Source organism: Haliotis cracherodii, unplaced genomic scaffold (assembly GCF_022045235.1).
Source record: "Haliotis cracherodii isolate W230 unplaced genomic scaffold, xgHalCrac1.p SCAF_8, whole genome shotgun sequence".
NCBI classification, from domain to species: domain Eukaryota; kingdom Metazoa; phylum Mollusca; class Gastropoda; order Lepetellida; family Haliotidae; genus Haliotis; species Haliotis cracherodii.
Genome location: NW_027266341.1, coordinates 47,724,991 through 47,747,351, shown reverse-complemented (window position 1 = coordinate 47,747,351; position 22,361 = coordinate 47,724,991). Strand labels below are relative to the sequence as shown.

Here is a 22,361-nt window from a genome sequence, read left to right as displayed (position 1 = left end):
GTTGTCTCGGATCGTCTTGATCTAAAACAGCAATGCCACCTTGTCACGGCGGAGGACACTGCTGGCGCCAACCCAATCTCCTCCTGCACTGTAGAGATTACTACGCGAGTGTCAGATTCCACATCTCTTTGAATGAGTTGCTTCAAACGCATCTTACGAACGAAAGCGAGTTGAGAGATAAATGATACCTGACAGGCAGTAATCCGTTTCTTACACACCTTCACATGGCAGTGTTTTATAATAGCATCAAATCGATGTATATTTTGTCTATTCGCATGATCATAGAGGCGCATTAATACATAACACGACGGTCATGAGTGACGTAATCCGGCTTACTGTTTACTATACGTATGCTCGCGTGTGACCCTTCACAAAAACGTGTCAGCCATATCTATGGATTATTAAGGCGATGATGATAATGTAAACCAGCTAATATCAAAGAACATTCATTAAACATTCAAAAACCATACAGATTCGAAACAGATATAGATGGATTGAAACACGAGAAACCAATCAATGAATTCCAATCAGAAAAGTAGTCCGTCATAAGCTGACCTTAGGTCATCAACATGGAGTAGCCAATCAAGGAGGTGAAATACGATCTCACACGTTTATTTGATACTTCTTATCTCAAACGGGTTCGTCTGCCACAGGTGTAAGAAATTCATATCACACACAGAATATCACATTTTTTTACGCTTAACAAAATGTTTAACACTTGAACCCTTCGAAGAATCATACCATGTTGCGATGTTATACCTGAACGGGATATTGTTCAGTAAGTATTCTCATGTTTGAGCAGAATCTACAATGTTACTGCATTCTGAACAACAAATCCGTATGTTTAATGGCTGATGTTATCGGAATAAGTAAATGGATAAAATGTGAAAATGTATCTTTTATGACGAGGAATGTGGGATGACTCAGCTCTCAGTGTTGTTGACGTGGTCCCCCCAGCGCCCTCGGGTGTAGGGTTACTTTAGTATGTTACACAGCCATAGAGACGGGGGTCAGACTCCAGAGAGGGGGTTGGGGGTTGTGGGTTGGGGGAGGTGTTGGTGGGGGTGGGGGTTATCTCCCGCACGGTCTGCAGGACATCTATAGTCAGGGGCTGGTGTAGACAGTCAGGGGGTCAGGAGACTCCAGAGTGGGTGCGGGTAGGGAGGGGTGGGGGGTTGGGTGAGGTGTTGGTAGGGGTAGGGGTTATCTCCCGCACGGTCTGCAGGACATCTATAGGCAGGTGCTGGTGTAGACAGTTGTGTGGCGAGATCTTAAGAATGACATTAACGTGGACTGGGATCCATTTGGGCATCTGACAATGACATAGTAAACTCCCACAGGATTACGCTGGTGAGAAACGTCATGAAATGAATTTTATTTGCTACTTTTATGAGGCTAAAACCGATTTTATAGCAGATAACCTCGTTATATCACCAAAAGCTAGCAGGGTACATATTATGATTAAAAACCAGCCATGCATGTATACATGGTATTGAACCACCACTACGAGGGGTGTTCATTAAAGATTTCCCCTAAACCACTTAGGATTATCATATGTGGTTGAAATTTAAATGTGTAATGATACATGTATCTATGGGTTATGTCTGAATTTGCAGCACCGAACTATTAATCTTACCACTTTTACAGGTGTTATGATCGAGTAGGGTGTGACAATGGAGCCAGTAGAATACCGAGCAGTGATTAGGTTTTTATATTTGAAAAGTCGCACACCAAAAGAAACTTTCGATAAATGAAAGCAACTTATGGGGAAGATGCCCCATCATATGACGTTGTTAAACACTGGCATCGCCAGTTCAAGTGTGGTCGGACATCTGTGGAAACAGCTGCCATTCCTGATCGCCCCCATTCAGCCATTGATGAGGACACTGTCCATCAAGTGGAGAGCGCCATTTTGGCAGACCGACGTATAACTGTTCGCCAGTTAGCACAAGATGTCAAGATCAGTGTAGGGTTTGTGGAAAAAATCATCCATGACAATTTGAACATGCATAAGGTGTCTGCACGATGGATTCCCAGGTTTCTCACACCTTTCCAAAAGCAGGAACGAGTCAATTGCTCAAAGGATCTTTTGGACATGTGCCGAAAGAACCAGGCAAACTTTTTGACAGACTTATCACACAGGATGAAACATGGGTCCATCACTATGATCCTGAGACTAAAGTTCAGTCGATGCAATGGAAGCATGTGGAGTCACCACCCCCAAAGAAGGCACGTGTCCAACCCTCTCCAGGCAAGGTCATGCTCACGGTGTTTTGGGACCAGCACGGAGTAGTGATGATGGATTTCTTGGCAATGGGTAACACAATTACAGGAGCTTATTATGCTTCACTGCTGCGGAAATTGCGTGACGCTATCAAGCTTAAGATGCGTGGCCGGCATGCTGACCAATGGTGTCCGTCTCCTGCAAGACAATGCTCCAGTACACAACTCTCATGTTGCCCAGACAGAAGCGCGGTCCTGTGGCTATGAAATCCTTCCACATCCTCCTTACTCTCCTGACCTTGCACCATCTGACTTCCACCTCTTTCCCACCATGAAGTCATTCTTGATGGGAAAACGTTTCACAGATGATGAAACACTGATTTCTGAAGTCAAGTAATGGTTTGAGACGCAAAATGAGGGCTTTTACAAGCGAGGTCTCCATCGTTGCATAAAACGATGGGAGAAGTGTGTAACTCTTGGTGGTTCCTATGTGGAGAAAGACTAATACCTATGCCAAGTTTCATTCCACTAGGTCCATCGGAAGTGGGTCAGGGGAAATCGTTAATGACCCCCCGTACATTATGGCTTGATGAAATGGTTCGTTGCTGATGTGCTGAGTAACTGGTTCTGCCTGGTTCATAACGTACAAACCGAATATGTGAATCAGGTCGCCAGGCTCAGTGACTTGGTTGATGCATGTCCTCGTATCCCAATTGTAGATCGATGTTCATGATGCCTGTCAGCAGATTGTGTGGCTAATTCTCGATTATTTACGGACCTACGTCATATAGCTGGAATATTGCTGAGTGTGGCGTTAAACAACAAACAAACAGAGACAAACAAACTTACGTCAGGTTTATTACTCTCAAACACATCGCTTGCCTGTTACTGTTATCTCTCAGCCCACTCCCTTCTCTGTGTGGCGTTTGGATCTGGGACGGCCTCCGTGGTCTAGTGGTAGAGCGTCCGCCCGGAGAGCGGAAAGTCCGTTGTTCGATCCCCGGCCGCGTCATACGAAAAGACGTTAAAAGATGGTACTTGTTGTTACCTTGTCTGGCGCTCGGCATTAAGGGGCTAAATCAAGGACTGGTCGGCTCGGAGTCAGTATACTGTGTCTGAGTGGGGTATTCGTGTTAAACTGTGGCATGATATCTCAGTCCGGACTAGTACAAGCAGCCACACACACGCACATGCATACACGTCGCTATATAAGTGGACGCGACTTAAACCCAATTTCACCTCACCTCACCTTGTGTATCTGGCTTCAGTTCCTCTGTGAGCAAGGATAAATGATCATTAAAAAAAAATATCAATGTAAAGAACGTTATCTTGTTAAGTGGGAATTTGTTTGGCCTTTTAGCTTCACCTAGCTTCTCCCAACTTCAAGTAAATAGCATTAGTCTCTTTAAACGACCTCCACATGTACCGTGTATACTCTATGTTTACATACATCGGTCTCCTTAAACTACCCATGTTTACATATATTTTTAAAGAGGCGACGTGGATAATGTACATATTGTATGTTCACTGTGGCCATGTGTTGTGCTTGGAGGCTCCGCCCTACCTCAGCTCTATGTCAACATCGGCCACAGAAGGACGAATTGCTGTCATATCACCATCCTTTTACATGTATGCTTGTTACGGCCTCGTGTGTATTCTCCAGACGACAGAATACAAATATGGTGCACAAGGTCAATACATTAAGTAAATTTATTTCAACTCAGTGGTGAGTTAATTTCGTCTTAAACCAATAACAGCTAGGACGTAGAACAGACCTTGGTCAAGAAACCCAGTGGTTGATAGTGTGAGCATCGATTGGCTAACGACAACATACACGATGTTGCAGTCGAGTACTTCACACAGCTGCCATTGCAAAGATCCGATTAAGATTTAAAGTGACGTAATCCTCGTGGGTCCACTGGGGTTTTATATCCCCGATGTACACGTGTGTGTGTGTGTGTGTGTGTGTGTGTGTGAGTGTGATGAAGAAGCTGAAGTATCGTTATAGGAAGCTTGTCTCAGTCTAAACACATCGGTATAATGAAATTTGAATGACGCTCATGTGATCGCGTGTCGTTGACCCATCTCATGGAAGTTTGACAACTGTTCCGACAAGCCTGGGGTACTCGTAGCTAGATTGACTCATTTCCAGTCATGTTCAGTTGTCGGTGTGTGTGTGGCCTATATCTGCGCTTGTCAACCATAAAACATGAACTGAATCTTCCATTACATAATTAAATCCCTAACAGTTGAACTATTCATGCTTCGGGGTAAAACATTATTCACTCTAACGGAGGCCCCATTGTTGACGTTGAAGGCGCCGCAATTAGCTGTAGGGGAGTTATGTCCTTCCCTCGGGTGGGTCAGAAACCTATGTTAGTGGGTTCGAATCTTGGTTTATAGGTCTGTCAGCATTATACCGTGCTCGTTTCACCAGGACCTGCAGTGCTTCGGGATTTAGTCCCACATTAAGCTGACACGCTTATACGGGATGATATACGGGAATACTGTCCAAAGCTGCGTTGAACCAAACACATTGAATGTACCACTTTAATATCACGTTCCGGCTGTTATCCAGCAGATATAGACATACCATCGACATAAACAAATACAGACTTAAGTTGTCTCTATGTGGCAAGACAGGTTACAGTATAATGGCCGTATGACCGCCCGTTTGGCTGGGTAACGACTGTGTGCCTCCAAAACACACTGGACTAATCTTACAAAGGCCATAGTGCTGCAGAGAAAAGCTGTATTCACAGCTATATCACAAAGCAGCAATGGCAACATGCGCTCGTGTGGCCCTTTATTACTGTGCATAGCTCTAGAATAATATAGCTTGGATTTCAATACAGATTCACTATTGGCAATATACATCTAGATAAATACAAATAACTTGAAGGCTAAGCAGATTTATAACACTGGGATATTTTGTGCGCATGCCTGAAGATTGTGATAGATTGTGCACAATAAACACGCGGATATGAGCAATATTGTTCCCCACGTTGATTTATAGGCGGTGTCGTGGACGTGATATGCCTCGTGGGTACGTAGTGAATAGGTCACGTGCTGGCTGGAGAGGTCAGCAAAAAATAAACATTCGGCCTTTGTGCACCAAACAATACTTTACAGATGGAATTTGTCCAACAATTCTCTTGCCCATTTTAAGTCTACCCCTTGGTATTTTAATTAGTCCTCCTTGTGAAACTGTCAAATTGTCTGTCTGATCATTAAATGTACTATTGATCTGCAACAAAAATGTGTTTTAGTGAACAAGAGTAGAGGTGTTTCAAAAACTTAATTCACATTTACCTAGGACTGCAAATTGCCCCGAACAGAATACCCCTTTAAGAATTGTTTTTTTTTTAAATTTGAAAGAAACAGTCTAAACCGATAACCGAGGGACACTCCCCGAAGCCGGGGACCCAGGAGAGCTGAGGAGACGCAACTGTTTCCACACCAGAGCGAGTATAGAGTCATTTTACTGCCACTTCATTAACTTTGTACTTGGATCGGGTGACAATATTCCTCAGACTGCATCTCATTGTAAATTACAGTAAACGTACACGATCGTGATTCACGTACAATGTGGCGTTTACAAGAAGCCTGCTTTGAGTGTCGAATTTGTTTACTCCTATACACCCGGCACGGGACACGCCGTGAACAGTAATGGTGTATAACACAAACTCATTGGTTGATCAAGGGTAATGATCCCTGGACTTTCTTTTCAATCATGAAAATACATTGGCGTTTCATTCCTTCCTTTATAATAACAAATCCCCGGTGTTCATGTATACCTGACTGGTATATAAGTACAGGACAGACAGTTATAATCGTAACCTGATATCATTCAGCATGTCCCGAAGTTGTTGTTTCAGTGTAAATAGGAACAGTTATGGAACCTTGACCTTCATCTTCACGTAAACAGTCTAGCTCGGCTGACGAAGCCACCCAAGACATGATCCTCACTTGGAACTTTCAGTTTGACATATTACGGAATTGGTTTCGTCAGATGATATCTTAATCCTGTATAACATTGGTTTTGGAAGAACAAAGTTAAGGACGATTTAGGCATGAGTGGTTTTCATGAAACGTGGGCACAATTTCTTACTACTTTTACACACAACAATACATATAGACACACAACCATACATATAGACACACAACCCTACAGATAGACACACAACCATACAGATAGATACACAACCATACAGATAGATACACAACCATACAGATAGACACACAACCCTACAGATAGACACACAACAATACAGATAGATACACAACCATACAGATAGACACACAACCATACAGATAGATACACAACCATACAGATAGATACACAACCATACAGATAGACACACAACCATACAGATAGATACACAACCATACAGATAGACACACAACAATACAGATAGATACACAACCCTACAGATAGACACACAACCATACAGATAGATACACAACCATACAGATAGACACACAACCCTACAGATAGACACACAACCATACAGATAGATACACAACAATACAGATAGACACACAACCATACAGATAGATACACAACAATACAGATAGACACACAACAATACAGATAGATACACAACAATACAGATAGACACACAACCATACAGATAGACACACAACCATACAGATAGACACACAACCCTACATATAGATACACAACAATACAGATAGATACACAACCCTACAGATAGATACACAACCATACAGATAGACACACAACCATACAGATAGACACACAAACATACAGATAGACACACAAACATAGTATTACATAAAGACACGCAACCATACAGAGAGACACACAACCATACACAGACACACACTCATACAGATAGACACACAACCATACAGATAGATACACAACCATACAGATAGACACACAACCATACAGATAGACACACATCCATACAGACAGACACACAACCATACAGATAGACACACAACAATACAGACAGACACACAGCCATACATATAGACACACAACAATACAGACAGACACACAACCATACAGAAAGATAATGCGTGACACGGAGATAAGGAACATTCATAACATCACTGGAAGGAAACCCGCTTACTGTGTTGAAGAGACAGATAATCTTTATTCATCATTCAAGAATACATAATTGACCTATGCACCAAAGGAACGCGTTGTTTCTGTTTAACGTTCGTACAGAAAAAACACAGATTCACAAATAAAACCAGATTCCTGCGTGGTTAGACGTACGGGCCTTCATGTCAGATGTAGCGACTATGCAGGGGTTTGCATCTTCCTGAGGCCAGAGTGTTTACTAACCAAGGTAAAAGTCTAGTTTACCCCTTGTCCTTTCAATCCGACATTTCGTGACCCAATCGCAGCGCCATCCCTTGTAGACGAGAGTTGTGAAGAAACTGCGACATCCAATCAGATCGCTGTTCATATTTCGTATGGCTTCACAAATATGGCGACTTTTAATAGCAGACCCCTGTACAATCAAATAATGAAAAGATTTGAGATTTCATCCCCGACAAACAAAATGACATATTACCAGTGTTGCTATACTTATTACTGCCGCATTTAGCTCGTACGTCAATGGAGGCTCTCTGATCACACAGTATACAGTAACACTGCACATCGCGATAACATCAAACCTTCAACATGGTTCGTCCAAAAACAGCACTGCATCTCAGTCACAGCAATACGCGCTCAGTCGTTCCAGATCATATATACTACTCAAAAGAAGTTAAGGACCACCTGATTCTTTCATTTTACAATAGTTAATCTCTCATGCCATGACAGATTAACATTACCAATATGAAAGAATCGGGTAATCCTTAACTTCTTTTGAGTAGTATACAATGAGGTTTGAACTCAGTACTAAGTACCAGTACTAAGGCGAGTTGATTGAAAACTAGCAAGTACTCCGAAAATATTTATCTTCGCTTAATTGCTGGAACAATGTCAGCACAAATTTGACACTCGACAGTTGTGGCCATAGCAGCGGCCATGTTGTCGGAGCCCGGATATGCTATCTGATTGGGCTTTTGAAATGTGCGATAGGCTTTAGCCGATCGTGTCTGTTCTAGCAAAGAAAGGTCGGCATGAAAGGGCAAGGGTGAAAAACAGATGTCGATGTAGGCAAGTGGAAACTCTTATCTCGGGAAGATGAGAGGTCTGAGGTCATAACGTATTCACGTTCCTGGGTAAGATGTTTAGTCTTGTTCGTCCTCAATCCAGAGCGTGGCGCCCACGAGCGGCGTCTGTGTTGGCACTCCTGTGGCGGCATAGAGACGGCATTCTGCTCCATTGAGGGTGAAATGGGTACATGACCGGTCATAACAGGTGATTGCGCACTTGTTGGGGACATTCGTTTCTATGGTTGAAGATGGCGTCAAGATCAGGTCGACATCAGTGTTCAGAAGCTTGTAATTGGGAGTGACTGCAATCATGAAATAAATTTCAAAACCAAATTGCCAAAGAAATAATTAATCTCGTACCCCTGTCAAGTGAACACTACATAGCGAGTCGTCGGGCTCTGTTTTTCTGCACCATAAAACATTTTATGTATTATGGAGTCACCCTGACACTTATTGACAGTTTTTTATACTTATTTTTTCATCACATAAACAAACCCGAATTTTTATATCGATTGATATCAATGGCGATTCAATGGAATAACTGTGTAACAGGCATTTCCAGCATGGTCGATATTTTCAATGGATTACAATCATCAATTACTTACTAGCAATTGATGTAAATGATCAGAATGCACTTACCGTGAACTGTCGCTTGTATTTTCACAAGCGAAACAATGATAAATCCTCGCATATAGTTCACGATATTTGTCCATGAACAACATAACATGTGTACTACATGTTGTGCCTATCTACTGTACATCTAGCTACGCATCAATTCTTCATTTTCGATCTTCTGTTAGTACTTGGAGGTGGACTTGGAGGGGAGATTGAACACGAACTTATGCAAACATGATTATTGGAAGCGAGTAGCCTAGTTGAAACGTGCCAGAAACAGTGTTTCTTGGTTTGTCAGCACCAAATCCGTGTTCATAACAGTCCATATTTAGTTTAGTCAGAAGTAGTACATGTAGTCAGACTGTGAGGTATCCCGTCGTACCAGTTACACCAGCATGAAGAGTTCACTGACCTTTCTTTTCCTGACAGATGACTGGAGCAGGGATCGTGCACTGCCTCGCCTTCCAGCCCCGGTACTCGTGGTCATACACCACACAGTGTTTCCACGACAGGTCGTCAGGTTCACGGAAGTCCAACGTTGCCCACTTGAACCACGTGACCTCACTTCCGTCCATGAACACGTGGCCAGTGTCATTAAATTCCATGCCAAGCCAGAGGAGGCCAGAGCTGGGATGGTAAATAAAATCACAGTTTTCAGCACAGTTTTAAATACACCGCTAAACACTGTCAAACACTACCATGTCTCACACTACAGAGTTATAGAGTGTACAACCATCCTTCTGCCCTTTCCCCGAACACCTGGTGTTAACACTGATGTTCAGTAATCCATTCACATAATTTTGACTGCCCAATGGACCCAAATCGAAACTGGTTATTCTTTGAACTTGACCTTTCATATTGAAAAAGAAGCAGGCAAAGACAAATGAAAGGGTCAAGGGATCTGTAGCTCACCTGCTTCATGCTGTATATTGAGGAAGGTTAATGCACTTTCAACAACCCTATCCCAACCTGTATCTGATGAAACTTCCAATGTCAGCTATTCAAGTTTCGGATCGTCTCATACAAACCTATTCAAATGGTATTACATCATGCACAAAACCCATAATACCTAATTTGATTCATACTGATTTTGCACGATAAACGTAAGGAGCTTCATATCTAGTAATTTCCATTAAGCCTCATTACGCCTTTTACGAGTCAAAGTGCCCCACTCTGTATACTACATACGCGACTTGATTTATAATTTGAGTTAAACTCAAGACACCCTGAGGTGATTCTTATCACTGGAATGAAACTCAGATACGTAAACTTACATGTAATAAGTTAAAAGTGTGTGAGTGGGTGAGTTGGGTTTAACGCCGCTTTTAACAGTATTCCAGTTATATCACGGCATGTCAGCTTAATGTGGGAGGAAAGCCCGAAGTGATGCAGGTCTCAGACGTTTACCACTTCGGTGAAACCCACGATCACGGGTATGTTGCTAATAAACCTAGAAACATAATCGGGGCGAACCGGGATTCGAACCCACAATCATAGGTTTCTGGCGTGCCCAAAGAACGCAACTCTGCACAGGGAATTGCGGCGCCTTATTTCCCCGTGCCCCCTAATAAGTTTAAGCAATATAGGAGGGGTGATTGAAAAGTTCTGAGTCTAATTATGATGCACTGCGTTGATGGACTTTGTCCAACCAGTTAATTATGTTTCAACATGCTCGTTGATGTTGGTGTTAGCTCTTACAGTTGGACATACTTGATGACAGCGGGGAGCCAATTTTACCATCAACAGAGAATACCCAGTGGCTGTGTTGACTGGAGAGGTATGCTGCCGTCTTGTGTATTTGGTTCAAATGCAGCCCGTAAGTGCTGAAAGTATTGTACTTAAAAATGCGAACTATTGAGGGTGTACTATACGACCTTCGTAGTTAGGGGGCTGAACAGGTCTGAGCCTGTGATAGTTTCAGTCATGAGATCAGCTGCCTCAATTGTCTGGTATGGAAGGAATTGGTTCTGAAAAAAATCATCTGAAGAACTACCACTACCACTACCACTACCACTACCACCACTACTACTACCACAACCACAACCACCTCTAATAATAATAATAATCATAATAATAAAAATAATACAGTAAACTACGTTTGTAACGAACACGCTTATAACTAACTTACTTTTTTGTCCTGACTATTTGCTGTAGTTATGCTGTATATATGCTTATAACGAACTACGGTTATAACGAACTAAAATTAGTGGTTCCTTTGAGATCGTTATAACCGTAGTTTACTGTACTACTACTACTACTACTACTACTACTACTACTACTACTACTACTACTACTACTACCAATAATAATAATAATAATAATGATAATAATAATAAATATTTGTTATGTGCCGAATCCACCAACTGATGCATGGTCACAGGGGGACATTAAAGACATAGTGGTCAAGAGGAGATTACTTATGGTGGAGTTGACAAAATGGATGTTAAGAGCTGCCTTAACAGAGTCAATATATGGACATTGCCTGACAGCAAGGGAGAGCAGTATCAACAGTACAGGTGATTCATGTTCAATGGCTTTGATTTTCTGTTTCGATACTGTTGATCACGCACTAGATAAAGGTACTAGCACCTGTACCGAAACGTAATTTAAAAGAATAAAGAAGTTGAAATCAATGAATCTGCCTGTTTATTGATTCTACAACTCCAAAACAACTTTATGATATTGTATTTAGGCAAAGACGCAAGTTACGTACGTTGAAATATTGTCTAGGACGTCGGCCAGGGCGTCCAGTTGCTCTTCGTTCTCGATTTTGGCAACGACGGAACCCTGTGCGCCACACGCCGCCTTGGCTTCAGTGTACGACATCACCGACAGGTTGAAGTACAGTCCTGAGTCTGGAATGGAATAGTGAGAATGCAACATGGATGGCAGAACCACTTGGAAGAATATTATTTCATTTCTTTCAGTGGAAGTGTGTGCTGACAGGATGGTAAACATAAGTGATGCAACATGTAGTGATAGCTACATTTCTTCAAGGTCTTTGTCAAGAGGTCTTCACTCATGGTTAAAATCATTCATTGATGTTTTGTGGACCGGATTTCTGTAGCAACAACAGAGCACATGACAACCGCCTGTCGATATTGCACACAGGAACACTACTGATATCAATGCCTTGCAGATATCAATAGTCATACTGCTGTCACGAAAGGAGCTAGTCAAACAAATGGAGCAAACAACGACCTAAAAACGTTTGTAATCTGAAGAACGGGATAATGCCACTCTTATAAATATTGACACTGAGTTAAGTGGTCTTAACAAGGAATCAATATCCCTTACCAATAACCCTGACCGTTCTTTTCCAAAAGTGAGAATAATTCCTAGTCTGTATTTAAGTTTCTGATACTTATATCTGGTGCGACATCTACCTGCCGGTAGAAATTCATCCTTAGAGTGAGTGAGTGAGTGAGTGAGTGAGTTTGGTTTTACGCCTCTTTTAGGAATATTCCAGCAATATCACGGCGGGGGACACCAGAAATAGGCTTCACACAATGTACCCATGTCAGGATTCGAACCCGGGTCTTCGGCGTAACGACCGAAGGCTTTAACCACTAGGCTACCCGACCTCCCCTTCATCGTTAGAAGGTGTCAGGTGTGTCGCTGTTGTCTACAATCTGCTAACGCTTGACAACACGATGTTTCTAAGTGATAATGGGCAAAAGCCAGAAACGAAGCTGATCGAAACGTTTGCCATTTTGGTGAAACCTCTGAATTCGGTATGCTGATGATAACCGTGGCGGTTTCGAGATTCGAACTCACGAACACGGATTGTCATACGAGTAAAGCGTGGCAATGTCCACACCACATAGCCGCGCATCGATCCACTGGGTCGCCTTTGCCCATTGGTATGCCAAGGGAAGTCGAACAGATGGTTGGTGGAGTACATCAAACAAGACACTCGGACTTGACCCCCCTTGCCGTGTCATTACAACAGGGGTTTCTCCCGGGGGTCTTGGTATTAAGATCTGTTTGCTTCTTGTTTAATGCCACATCCAGCAATCTTCCCTCTACATGACGACGACATATAAAAGCTCGAGCCTGGATCAGACAATCCAGTGATCAATGATCTACGAGATCATGGTACAATGACATGCAATCATATATTTACCGATACTGACCACCTGATCCTCATGGTCGCCTTGACCTGTTCAGGTAGCTGGGGGACCTATTCTGACCAGGAACCCCATCGTGTCAGTACATTTTACATACACAGTGAATCAACACTCATCATTAGTCCACAGCAATATCCGAGGTCAAGTGTTTATCAATATATATTTTTAAAATGTAAGCAGGTTCTGAAAAAGAACTACATTGGCCAAAATACTGAGAGAGCAGACAAAAGAAATATGCCTTAATATTTATGGTGTAATTTTTGTTTAACTTTTTTTATAATTGTGACATTACCTCCGCATAAAGCCCAGTATGTGTCATGACAGTAGGTGGTGTGCCATGAGTGCTCGCTGTTGCGATCCGCTTTGACGCACCTCTTCACTGTGGCGTCTTGAGGCTCCAGTGGCGCGGACATGTTCAGCCAGTCTGACCACGTGACCGGCATTCCTGTATGAAGAACGTGCTTTTCCTGTACCGCGTCATAAGTGACGTCAATCCACGGATCAGTTTCCCTGAAGATACAAAGTAGCATAGAAAATGGACCATACATTGACATTTTCGAAAGGACGAAGGCGTCTTAGGCATGATGTCAGTGTTGTCGCGGGTCCTCGACTGTTTTGTGGCGTCGAGATCACCTATTTTGCATTTTAAAACATACACGGTGTCACGCATCCCCAGCCAATTGCCCCCGGGTACAAATTTCCCGCACCCCCTTACATCACCCCCAGCTTAATTTCCTCCCTCAACCATGAAGAGGAAAGGTTGACTTGAACAACCAACCAATTATAAGCTGTAATTGGATTAGTATATAGGAATACAGAGGCTTCTCTCCCATTACCAAAAAACATTTGTAGACTTATTTAGATGGATGAATTTACCCCAAATAGTCTTGGTTTGGATAAGGACCAGGAGATAACGTTGACTTCTCAAGACGTTGACCTGGGGTAAAATTACTTAAGGGGGTGGGGGAAGGGGGGAACTGACCCGGGGGAGTTTTGAAACTAAATTATTAAAAGGAATATCGGTTTTTCGCTGCTGAACTCAAGAACTGTACACGGATGAAGAAAATAAAATAAATCAAATATACATTTTCACCAACTAACTACATAGTGATTACTATCAACCTTTCTTAAATCCAACTTACAAATTAATTGCTGAGACAAACGCATCAAGCGCAGCCTTCTCCCCCGATGACTGAACAGTTAGTAGTTTCTGGTTGATGGCGAGACAGGCAGCCCTGGCATCTGCATGGTGTGCTGTCGGCAGGACGCTATAACTGACCGCTGTAGGACCAAATAGAAACAACACATCTATTATAAGTTCAAATTAATTGTTTTGGGAATCAAGCTGAGGCCATGTCAGTGAGTCATGATTGTGTTTGTTGTTTAACGCCGCTCTCAGAAATATTCCAGCTTAAATGACGGCGGCCTGTAAATAATCGAGTCTGAACCAGACAATCCGGTGATTGATATAATGAACATCGATCTATGTATTTGGGACACGATGACATGCATCAACCAAGTCAGCGAGCCTCAAGACCCGATCTCGTTAGTCGCCTCTTACGCGTTACGCCTTACTCCTCAAGTCCGGACAACCGACTGTATAGAATTAGAGGGACATTACAAACAAGATACGCTCTTCAAAAAAAAAGAAACGCACAGTTAGTATGTAGTTCATTGAACCTGACTGCATGAAAACTCCGGTATATAAACTTGATATATGTTCTTGGAAAATGTTGGTGGTCTGATATTCGACAAACGGTGCGTCAAAACGCAGCCATTGTCGATTTGCAATGTCTTAAACGGCATTATTTTCACACTTGTTTGAAAAATGTCATGGAGGACCACGCACTGCTCTTAGGATCCAATGCATGTCAGCACATCTCCGTAAACGTAGGATCCATAGCATGTCACCAAAATACCGTGCTGGTGGGATCTGTGGCATGTCATGATCAGCGCTACACCTTGCTCGTGTGATCCCTAGTTCCTAGGTTCCAAGGTTCCAAGGCATATCAGCACTGCAGTTCTCGTGAGGTCCATGGCATGGTTTTCGAGGCATCCATGACATGTAAGCACAATACCGTGCTTTAGGATCCATGGCATGTCAGCTCTACAACATGTTCGTGGGATCCATGGCATCTTAGCACACATGACAGTTCTCCTGGGATCCTTAGCATGTAAATAAAAGCGACAAAACCCTTTCGATTCTACGACTTTGACTATATCTTGAGCATGTGTTTATGAATCACTATCAGAAAGTGATGATACCAGGTGTTCGTGAAAAGATGAGCGTATCCTGCCCCACCGGTGGCACCATATCACAAACACATGCAAAGGCGCTTCGATTTTTCACCTGAAAGACACGGGAACATATGGTACAAGTCCAAATAGGGAATTGGATCGGACATCAATTTTGTCACTGATGCGTCAAATGTCCTTCACGTCCACCATACTTTTTATAAACTTTACTGAGCCCTTGAATGTTGTAACCTTGGTCAAACAACTTGTGAGCTAGAGTTGTAGGAAAGAGCATGCTCGATTGTATCTCAGAAGTTGTGTTATGTAAACACCAAAGGTTGGAATATTGCTCGACATGAAGGGAACGTTGACTATTGGAAAGGTGAAGTCATCCCTCTTGTCATACAGTCTTGTTGAGAGTGTTTTGTCACTCTGAATCTTTATGCCTTGATCTAATTACGAAAAAGATGAGGCGGGATCACCGGTCTCCTTTATTTCTAGTTTAGGTGGGTAAATCAGTTGAAATAAATTGGCTATTTGATAATTATTGAAAGATATCAGATCATCGGTATACCCGAAGCTTCTCGACCAAATTACCATGTGTTGACTTTGCTAATCCGAGCAGAAATTCCGATTCATATACACAAGGAAACAGATCCACAAAAAGGGGAGCACAATTCCACTTGACTCAAATACTTTCTGTGAATATAAAGAAAGTCCTTCCTTGATTGTATTTTGTCTTTGAGACAGGGATTTGGTGGTACATTTGCTGAACCCTGCAATATATCTCTCTTTGTACGGATTTTTATGGAGCTTTGGAATCCAGTACAAAAGAGGAATTGACATGTGTTTCGACAGCATCCATGATGATTTTAAAGTTGTGATACCATCATATTTACCTTGCTCGTTGAATTCATGACATCTCAGCACCATACCGCGCTCGTGGCACCCATGGCATATCAGGGGCGGTCGGGTAGCCTAGTGGTTAAAGCGTTCGCTCGTCACGCCGAAGACCCGGGTTCGATTCCCGCTATGGGTACAATGTATGAAGCCCATTTCTGATGTCCCCCGCCGTGATATTGCTGGAATATTGCTAAAAGCGGCGTAAAACCATACTCACTCACTCACTCACTCATGGCATATCAGCACCACACCGTGCTCATGGCACCCATGGCATCTCAGTACTATACCGCGCTCGTGGCACCCATGGCATATCAGCACCATACCGTGCTCGTGGTACCCATGTCATCTCAGTACCAAACCCAGCTCGTTGTACCCATGGCATCTCAGTGCCATACAGTGCTCGTGGCTCCCATGGTATCTCAGCACCATACAGTGCTCGTGGCATCCATGGCAGATCAGCACCATACAGAGCTCGTGGCACCCATGGTATCTCAGTACCATACCGCGCTCGTGGCACCCATGTCATCTCAGTACCATACTGTGCTCGTGGCTCCCATGGTATCTCAGCACCATACAGTGCTCGTGGCACCCATGGCATCTCAGTACCATACCGCGCTCGTGGCACCCATGGTACATCAGCACCATACCGTGCTCGTGGTACCCATGTCATCTCAGCACCATACCGTGCTCGTGGCACCCATGGCATCTCAGCACCACAGCGTGTTCGTGGCAACAATGACATCTCAGCACCACATCGTGCTCATTGCACCAATAGCATATCAGCACCACAGCGTGTTCGTGGTACTCATGGCATCTCAGCACCATAGCGTGCTCGTGGTACTCATGGCATATCAGTGCCATACCGTGCTCGTGGTACCCATGGCATATCAGCACCACAGCGTGTTCGTGGTACCCATGGCATCTCAGCACCATAGCGTGTTCGTGGTACTCATGGCATCTCAGCACCATAGCGTGTTCGTGGTACTCATGGCATCTCAGCACCACATCGTGTTCGTGGTACCCATGGCATCTCAGCACCACATCGTGTTCGTGGTACTCATGGCATCTCAGCACCATAGCGTGTTCGTGGTACTCATGGCATATCAGCACCATAGCGTGTTCGTGGTACTCATGGCATATCAGCACCACAGCGTGTTCGTGGTACCCATGGCATCTCAGCACCACATCGTGTTCGTGGTACTCATGGCATCTCAGCACCATAGCGTGCTCGTGGTACTCATGGCATATCAGTACCACACCGTGCTCGTGGTACCCATGGCATCTCAGCACCACATCGTGTTCGTGGTACTCATGGCATCTCAGCACCATAGCGTGCTCGTGGTACTCATGGCATATCAGTACCACACCGTGCTCGTGGCTCCCATGGATCTCAGTATCATACTGTGTTCATGGCACCAAAGGCATATCAGCACCATAGCGTGCTCGTGGTACCCATGGCATATCAGCACCATAGCGTGTTCGTGGTACTCATGGCATCTCAGCACCATAGCGTGTTCGTGGTACTCATGGCATCTCAGCACCACAGCGTGTTCGTGGTACTCATGGCATCTCAGCACTACATCGTGCTCGTGGCACCCATGGCATCTCAACACCACATCGAGCTCATGGGTCCCATAGCATGTAAGCACTTGAACGTGCTCGTGGAATTCATTGAACTTTACCGCATTCGAAGGATCCATGATATGGCGCTGGTGTGATCCATGGTCTATAAGCATAATGCTGTGCTCGTAGGATACCATTTTATGTACCTACTTTGTGCTGACGCATATTAGAGGTTATGAAAAACGTAAATATGGTTCAAAGCGAACTCACTCACTCTTGCTTTACAGTTGTGTTGTACACGTTGGATACACACTATGTAAGTACTATCAAAAGAATGTGGAGTTTACCTTGCACGAATAGCCCCAAGACCAACAGGACCCAAGCTGCCGAAGGAGACATCGAGTGATATGCGAGCGTCATCGTCAACAGGACCTACATCAACTGGGTGTGATTGTACAATGCATTGATCTCGCTGGATTATTTACCGCTAACAAGACCAACAGATCGCGTTTTTATTATCTATTAACCACTACACGAACGCTTGCTCTATATTTAACTAACAAATGACGATGTGGAATTATAGTGTCTGTATTTCGTGTAAATATTTGCACTGACGTGCCAGTGACAGCTCGCAAACATTTCTTTAGTGATGTCTTTAACAATAGCTTTGATGTTGTTTAATTGTAAATGTCCTCAACATGTCTACCATTAGAGTTTTTGAAAGTTTACTAAAAGTTTAAAAGGTGTGACCTTGATCGAATAGTTGTAAGAGCACGTTGGATTGCACCTCAAAAGTTTTGAACTGAAGACACAGGGTTGAGGCTGATGCAATATTGCATGACATAAACGGAGAGTAGACAAGTGAAAACTTGAAGTCATCCCTCTTATCATACAGCCTTGTGGATCGCTTCTCACTCCGAAACTTTATGCAGAGATCTAAGTATGAAACAGATGGGGCTGTTTCACTTGTTTCTAATAATTCTAGCTCATTTGGGTAAATCAGTTGACGAGACCATTTTTGAACGATACCAGGTGATCCATACATATTACGATTACGTTAAACGTCTTACGTTAAAATTAAAACTTTGCTTTGAAGTTTACAATCAGAGCAGGAATTCTGACTCGTATACATAGCGAAACAGATCAGCAATGATGGGAGAACAACTGGTGCCCATGAGGATGCTTAGGTCTTGCCTCAATGCTCCGCATACCCACTGCGCTTAGACGTTGGTTTTCTGCCAGCCGTGACGGTGCGTAAGCGTTATGTACGGTTAAACAAACGTGTTTTATGACCAGTTGATAGCTAAACAATCAGTGTGTGCTGGTCACATTTAAAAACCACAGATGTGAGTATCATGTTATAAAAAAACACACCCAAACATCCAAATGTGCGCCGTGCAGGAACATGCACGTGGAAATTGAGAATAATGACCTTAAAGTCGAAGAGATGTCTTTGTGAATATTTATTTAAAGATGCGTTATTTAATTTATTTTTTATCAAACTTTATATTAAGCACAGTTACGTTTCCCCCGCTAGTATAGTGTAGTACCTTTTGTATACAGCCATTGGTAGGATACATTTCTCAGTGTGTAGGTCCAAGAAACAGGTTATATATACCAGAACATGCTATGCTAGATATTGGTAGGATACACCTCTCTGGGTGTAGGTCCAAGAAACAGGTTATATTTACCAGAATATGTTATGCTAGATATTGGTAGGATGGATCTCTCTGGGTGTAGGTCCACGAAACAGGTTATATATACCAGGACATATTATGCTAGATATTGGTATGGTCATATAAACAGTGCATGTTAGTGCGGAATATTTATTCATCAATTTTTTGTTTATTCGATTACAAGAAATGGCGATTGTTTATATATTGTATACGTCTCTCCTTGTTGCTAATTACATGTGTTGATATTGGTGTACAGGGCTCTGCATGTCCACAGACCCTCCTTGTATATACCCATCGTCACGCCGTAATCACATGATGCCGTCATTTTAAAACTTACTGGACTAAAACAGGAAGAAGACACAAGTTGGAGTTACATTCCATATAGTCTGGCACGATACTGTGAACAAATGTCAAACCTGTAGGTAAAGTCCCTTGTTTGTTAATATGCATAACCGAGTGATTAGCTTCAATTATATGAATGACATAGCTGATGTTGCACGGACGATATGTCCAACACACAAGTTGCGACGGGGTCCCAAATGCATGAGGCGACATTTGATTTGCAGAGTTGCACCCCTTAGCCGTGCAAGGATCTTCGTCTATGAGCATTATACCTTTGTCGTGGGTTACACCAATGTTACATTTGGTGAATCGCCATAATAAAATACCTTTCATACTGTTCCGCCAGCGTTTGAGATAACGCAAATATGTGTACATTTATTTCCCTGTTTTCCCTAAATGCTTAATTTTACATTTTTCAAGGCACATACTATCTGTATGGATTTGATCGATATATAAGATCGACGAACACTATCAATATTCTTGACAAGCATACACATTATTAATAGTTTATTGACATAAACATACATACTCAAACATTGCACTCGGTTGTGTATAACTTCAACGACAGAAAGATTATGCTTTGTAATGCTATTCTTCATTATACCAACAACATATCTAGCTCTCCACTATCAGTAGACAACAACGGCAATCAGTAGACTAAAGCGGCTATCAGTAGGCTACATCGGCCATCAGTAGACTGCAACGGCTATCAGTGGACTACAGCGGCTATCAGTAGAATACAACGGTTATCAGTAGACTACAACGGTTATCAGTGGACTACAGCGGCTATCAGTAGAATACAACGGTTATCAGTAGACTACAACGGCTATCAGTAGACTACAACGGCTGTAAGTAGACTGCAACGGCTATCAGTAGACTACTACGGCTATCAGCTCTCTTCTTAGTTGATCTAAATAAATCACTTTGGTTCAAAGACTTCCTCACATACAAGTATTATCAAAACCTAAAAATTCCAAAGTTTGCTCACATGATAGCCATACCTCTATATTTAGTGTTGTAATGATGCAAGTACCGCAATGATCATTTGAGCATATCTGATAACATATCGAAACGTTTTGCTCATTTCTAGATTGCGCAAATGCTTATCCATCAGATCTACTTGCACATTCCAGTGAAGTGGACAGATGAGGCAGGTGCTTATTCATTAGATCTACTTGCACAGTTCAGTGCAGTGGACAGGTAAAGGAAGTGCTTATCCATTAGATCTACTTGCACAGTTCAGTGCAGTGGACAGGTGAAGCAGGTGCTTATCCATTAGATCTTGCAAAGTTCAGAGCAGTGGACAGGTGTAGCAGGTGCTTATCCATTAGATCCATTTGCACAGTTCTGTGCAGTGGACGGGTGAAGCAGGTGCTTATCCATTAGATCTTGCACAGTAGAGTGCAGTGGACAGGTGAAGCAGGTGCTTATCCATTAGATCTTGCACAGTACAGTGCAGTGGACAGGCGAACCAGGTGCTTATCCATTTGATCTTGCACAGTTCAGTGCAGTGGACAGGTGAAGCAGGTGCTTATCCATTAGATCTAATTGCTCAGTTCAGAGCAGTGGACAGGTGAAGCAGGTGCTTATCCATTAGATCTTGCACAGTACAGTGCAGTGGACACGTAAACCAGGTGCTTATCCATTAGATCTACTTGCTCAGTTCAGTGCAGTGGACAGGTGAAGCAGGTGCTTATACATTAGATCTACTTGCGCAGCCCTGTGCAGTGGACAGGTGAAGCAGGTGCTTATCCATTAGATCTACTTGCTCAGTTCAGTGCAGTGGACAGGTGAAGCAGGTGCTTATCCATTAGATCTACTTGCGCAGCCCAGTGCAGTGGACAGGTGAAGCAGGTGCTTATCCATTAGATCTACTTGCACAGTTCAGTGCAGTGGACAGGTGAAGCAGGTGCTTATCAATTAGATCTTGCGCTGTTCAGTGCAGTGGACAGGTGAAGCAGGTGCTTATCCATTAGATCTACTTGCACAGTTCAGTGCAGTGGACAGGTGAAGCAGGTGCTTATCCATTAGATCTACTTGCTCAGTTCAGAGTAGTGGACAGGTGAAGCAGGTGCTTATCCATTAGATCTACTTGCACAGTTCAGTGCAGTGGACAGGTGAACCAGGTGCTTATCCATTAGATCTACTTGCACAGTTCAGTGCAGTGGACAGGTGAACCAGGTGCTTATCCATTAGATCTACTTGCTCAGTTCAGTGCAGTGGACAGGTGAAGCAGATGTTTATCCATTAGATCTACTTGCTCAGTTCAGTGCAGTGGACAGGTGAACCAGGTGCTTATCCATTAGATCTACTTGCTCAGTTCAGTGCAGTGGACAGGTGAAGCAGGTGCTTATCCATTAGATCTACTTGCTCAGTTCAGTGCATTGGACAGGTGAAGCAGGTGCTTATCCATTAGATCTACTTGCTCAGTTCAGAGCAGTGGACAGGTGAAGCAGGTGCTTATCCATTAGATCTACTTGCACAGTTCAGTGCAGTGGACAGGTGAACCAGGTGCTTATCCATTAGATCTACT

The 22,361-nt window shown here is 43.1% G+C and overlaps 1 protein-coding gene across 1 annotated transcript; it reads right to left on the bottom strand.

Annotated features, from left to right (window-relative positions):
* Positions 1-8,092: 8,092 nt before the first annotated feature.
* On the bottom strand, positions 8,093-18,226 carry LOC139450643 (macrophage mannose receptor 1-like). The gene is made up of 6 exons (XM_071232440.1): positions 18,158-18,226; positions 14,252-14,390; positions 13,402-13,619; positions 11,693-11,834; positions 9,392-9,606; positions 8,093-8,666 (listed from the first exon to the last, which is right to left on the bottom strand). Exons 1-6 carry the CDS (start codon positions 18,207-18,209, stop codon positions 8,440-8,442), a joined length of 993 nt encoding a protein of 330 aa, XP_071088541.1. The 5' UTR covers positions 18,210-18,226; the 3' UTR covers positions 8,093-8,439.
* Between the last annotated feature and the right edge of the window lie 4,135 nt (positions 18,227-22,361).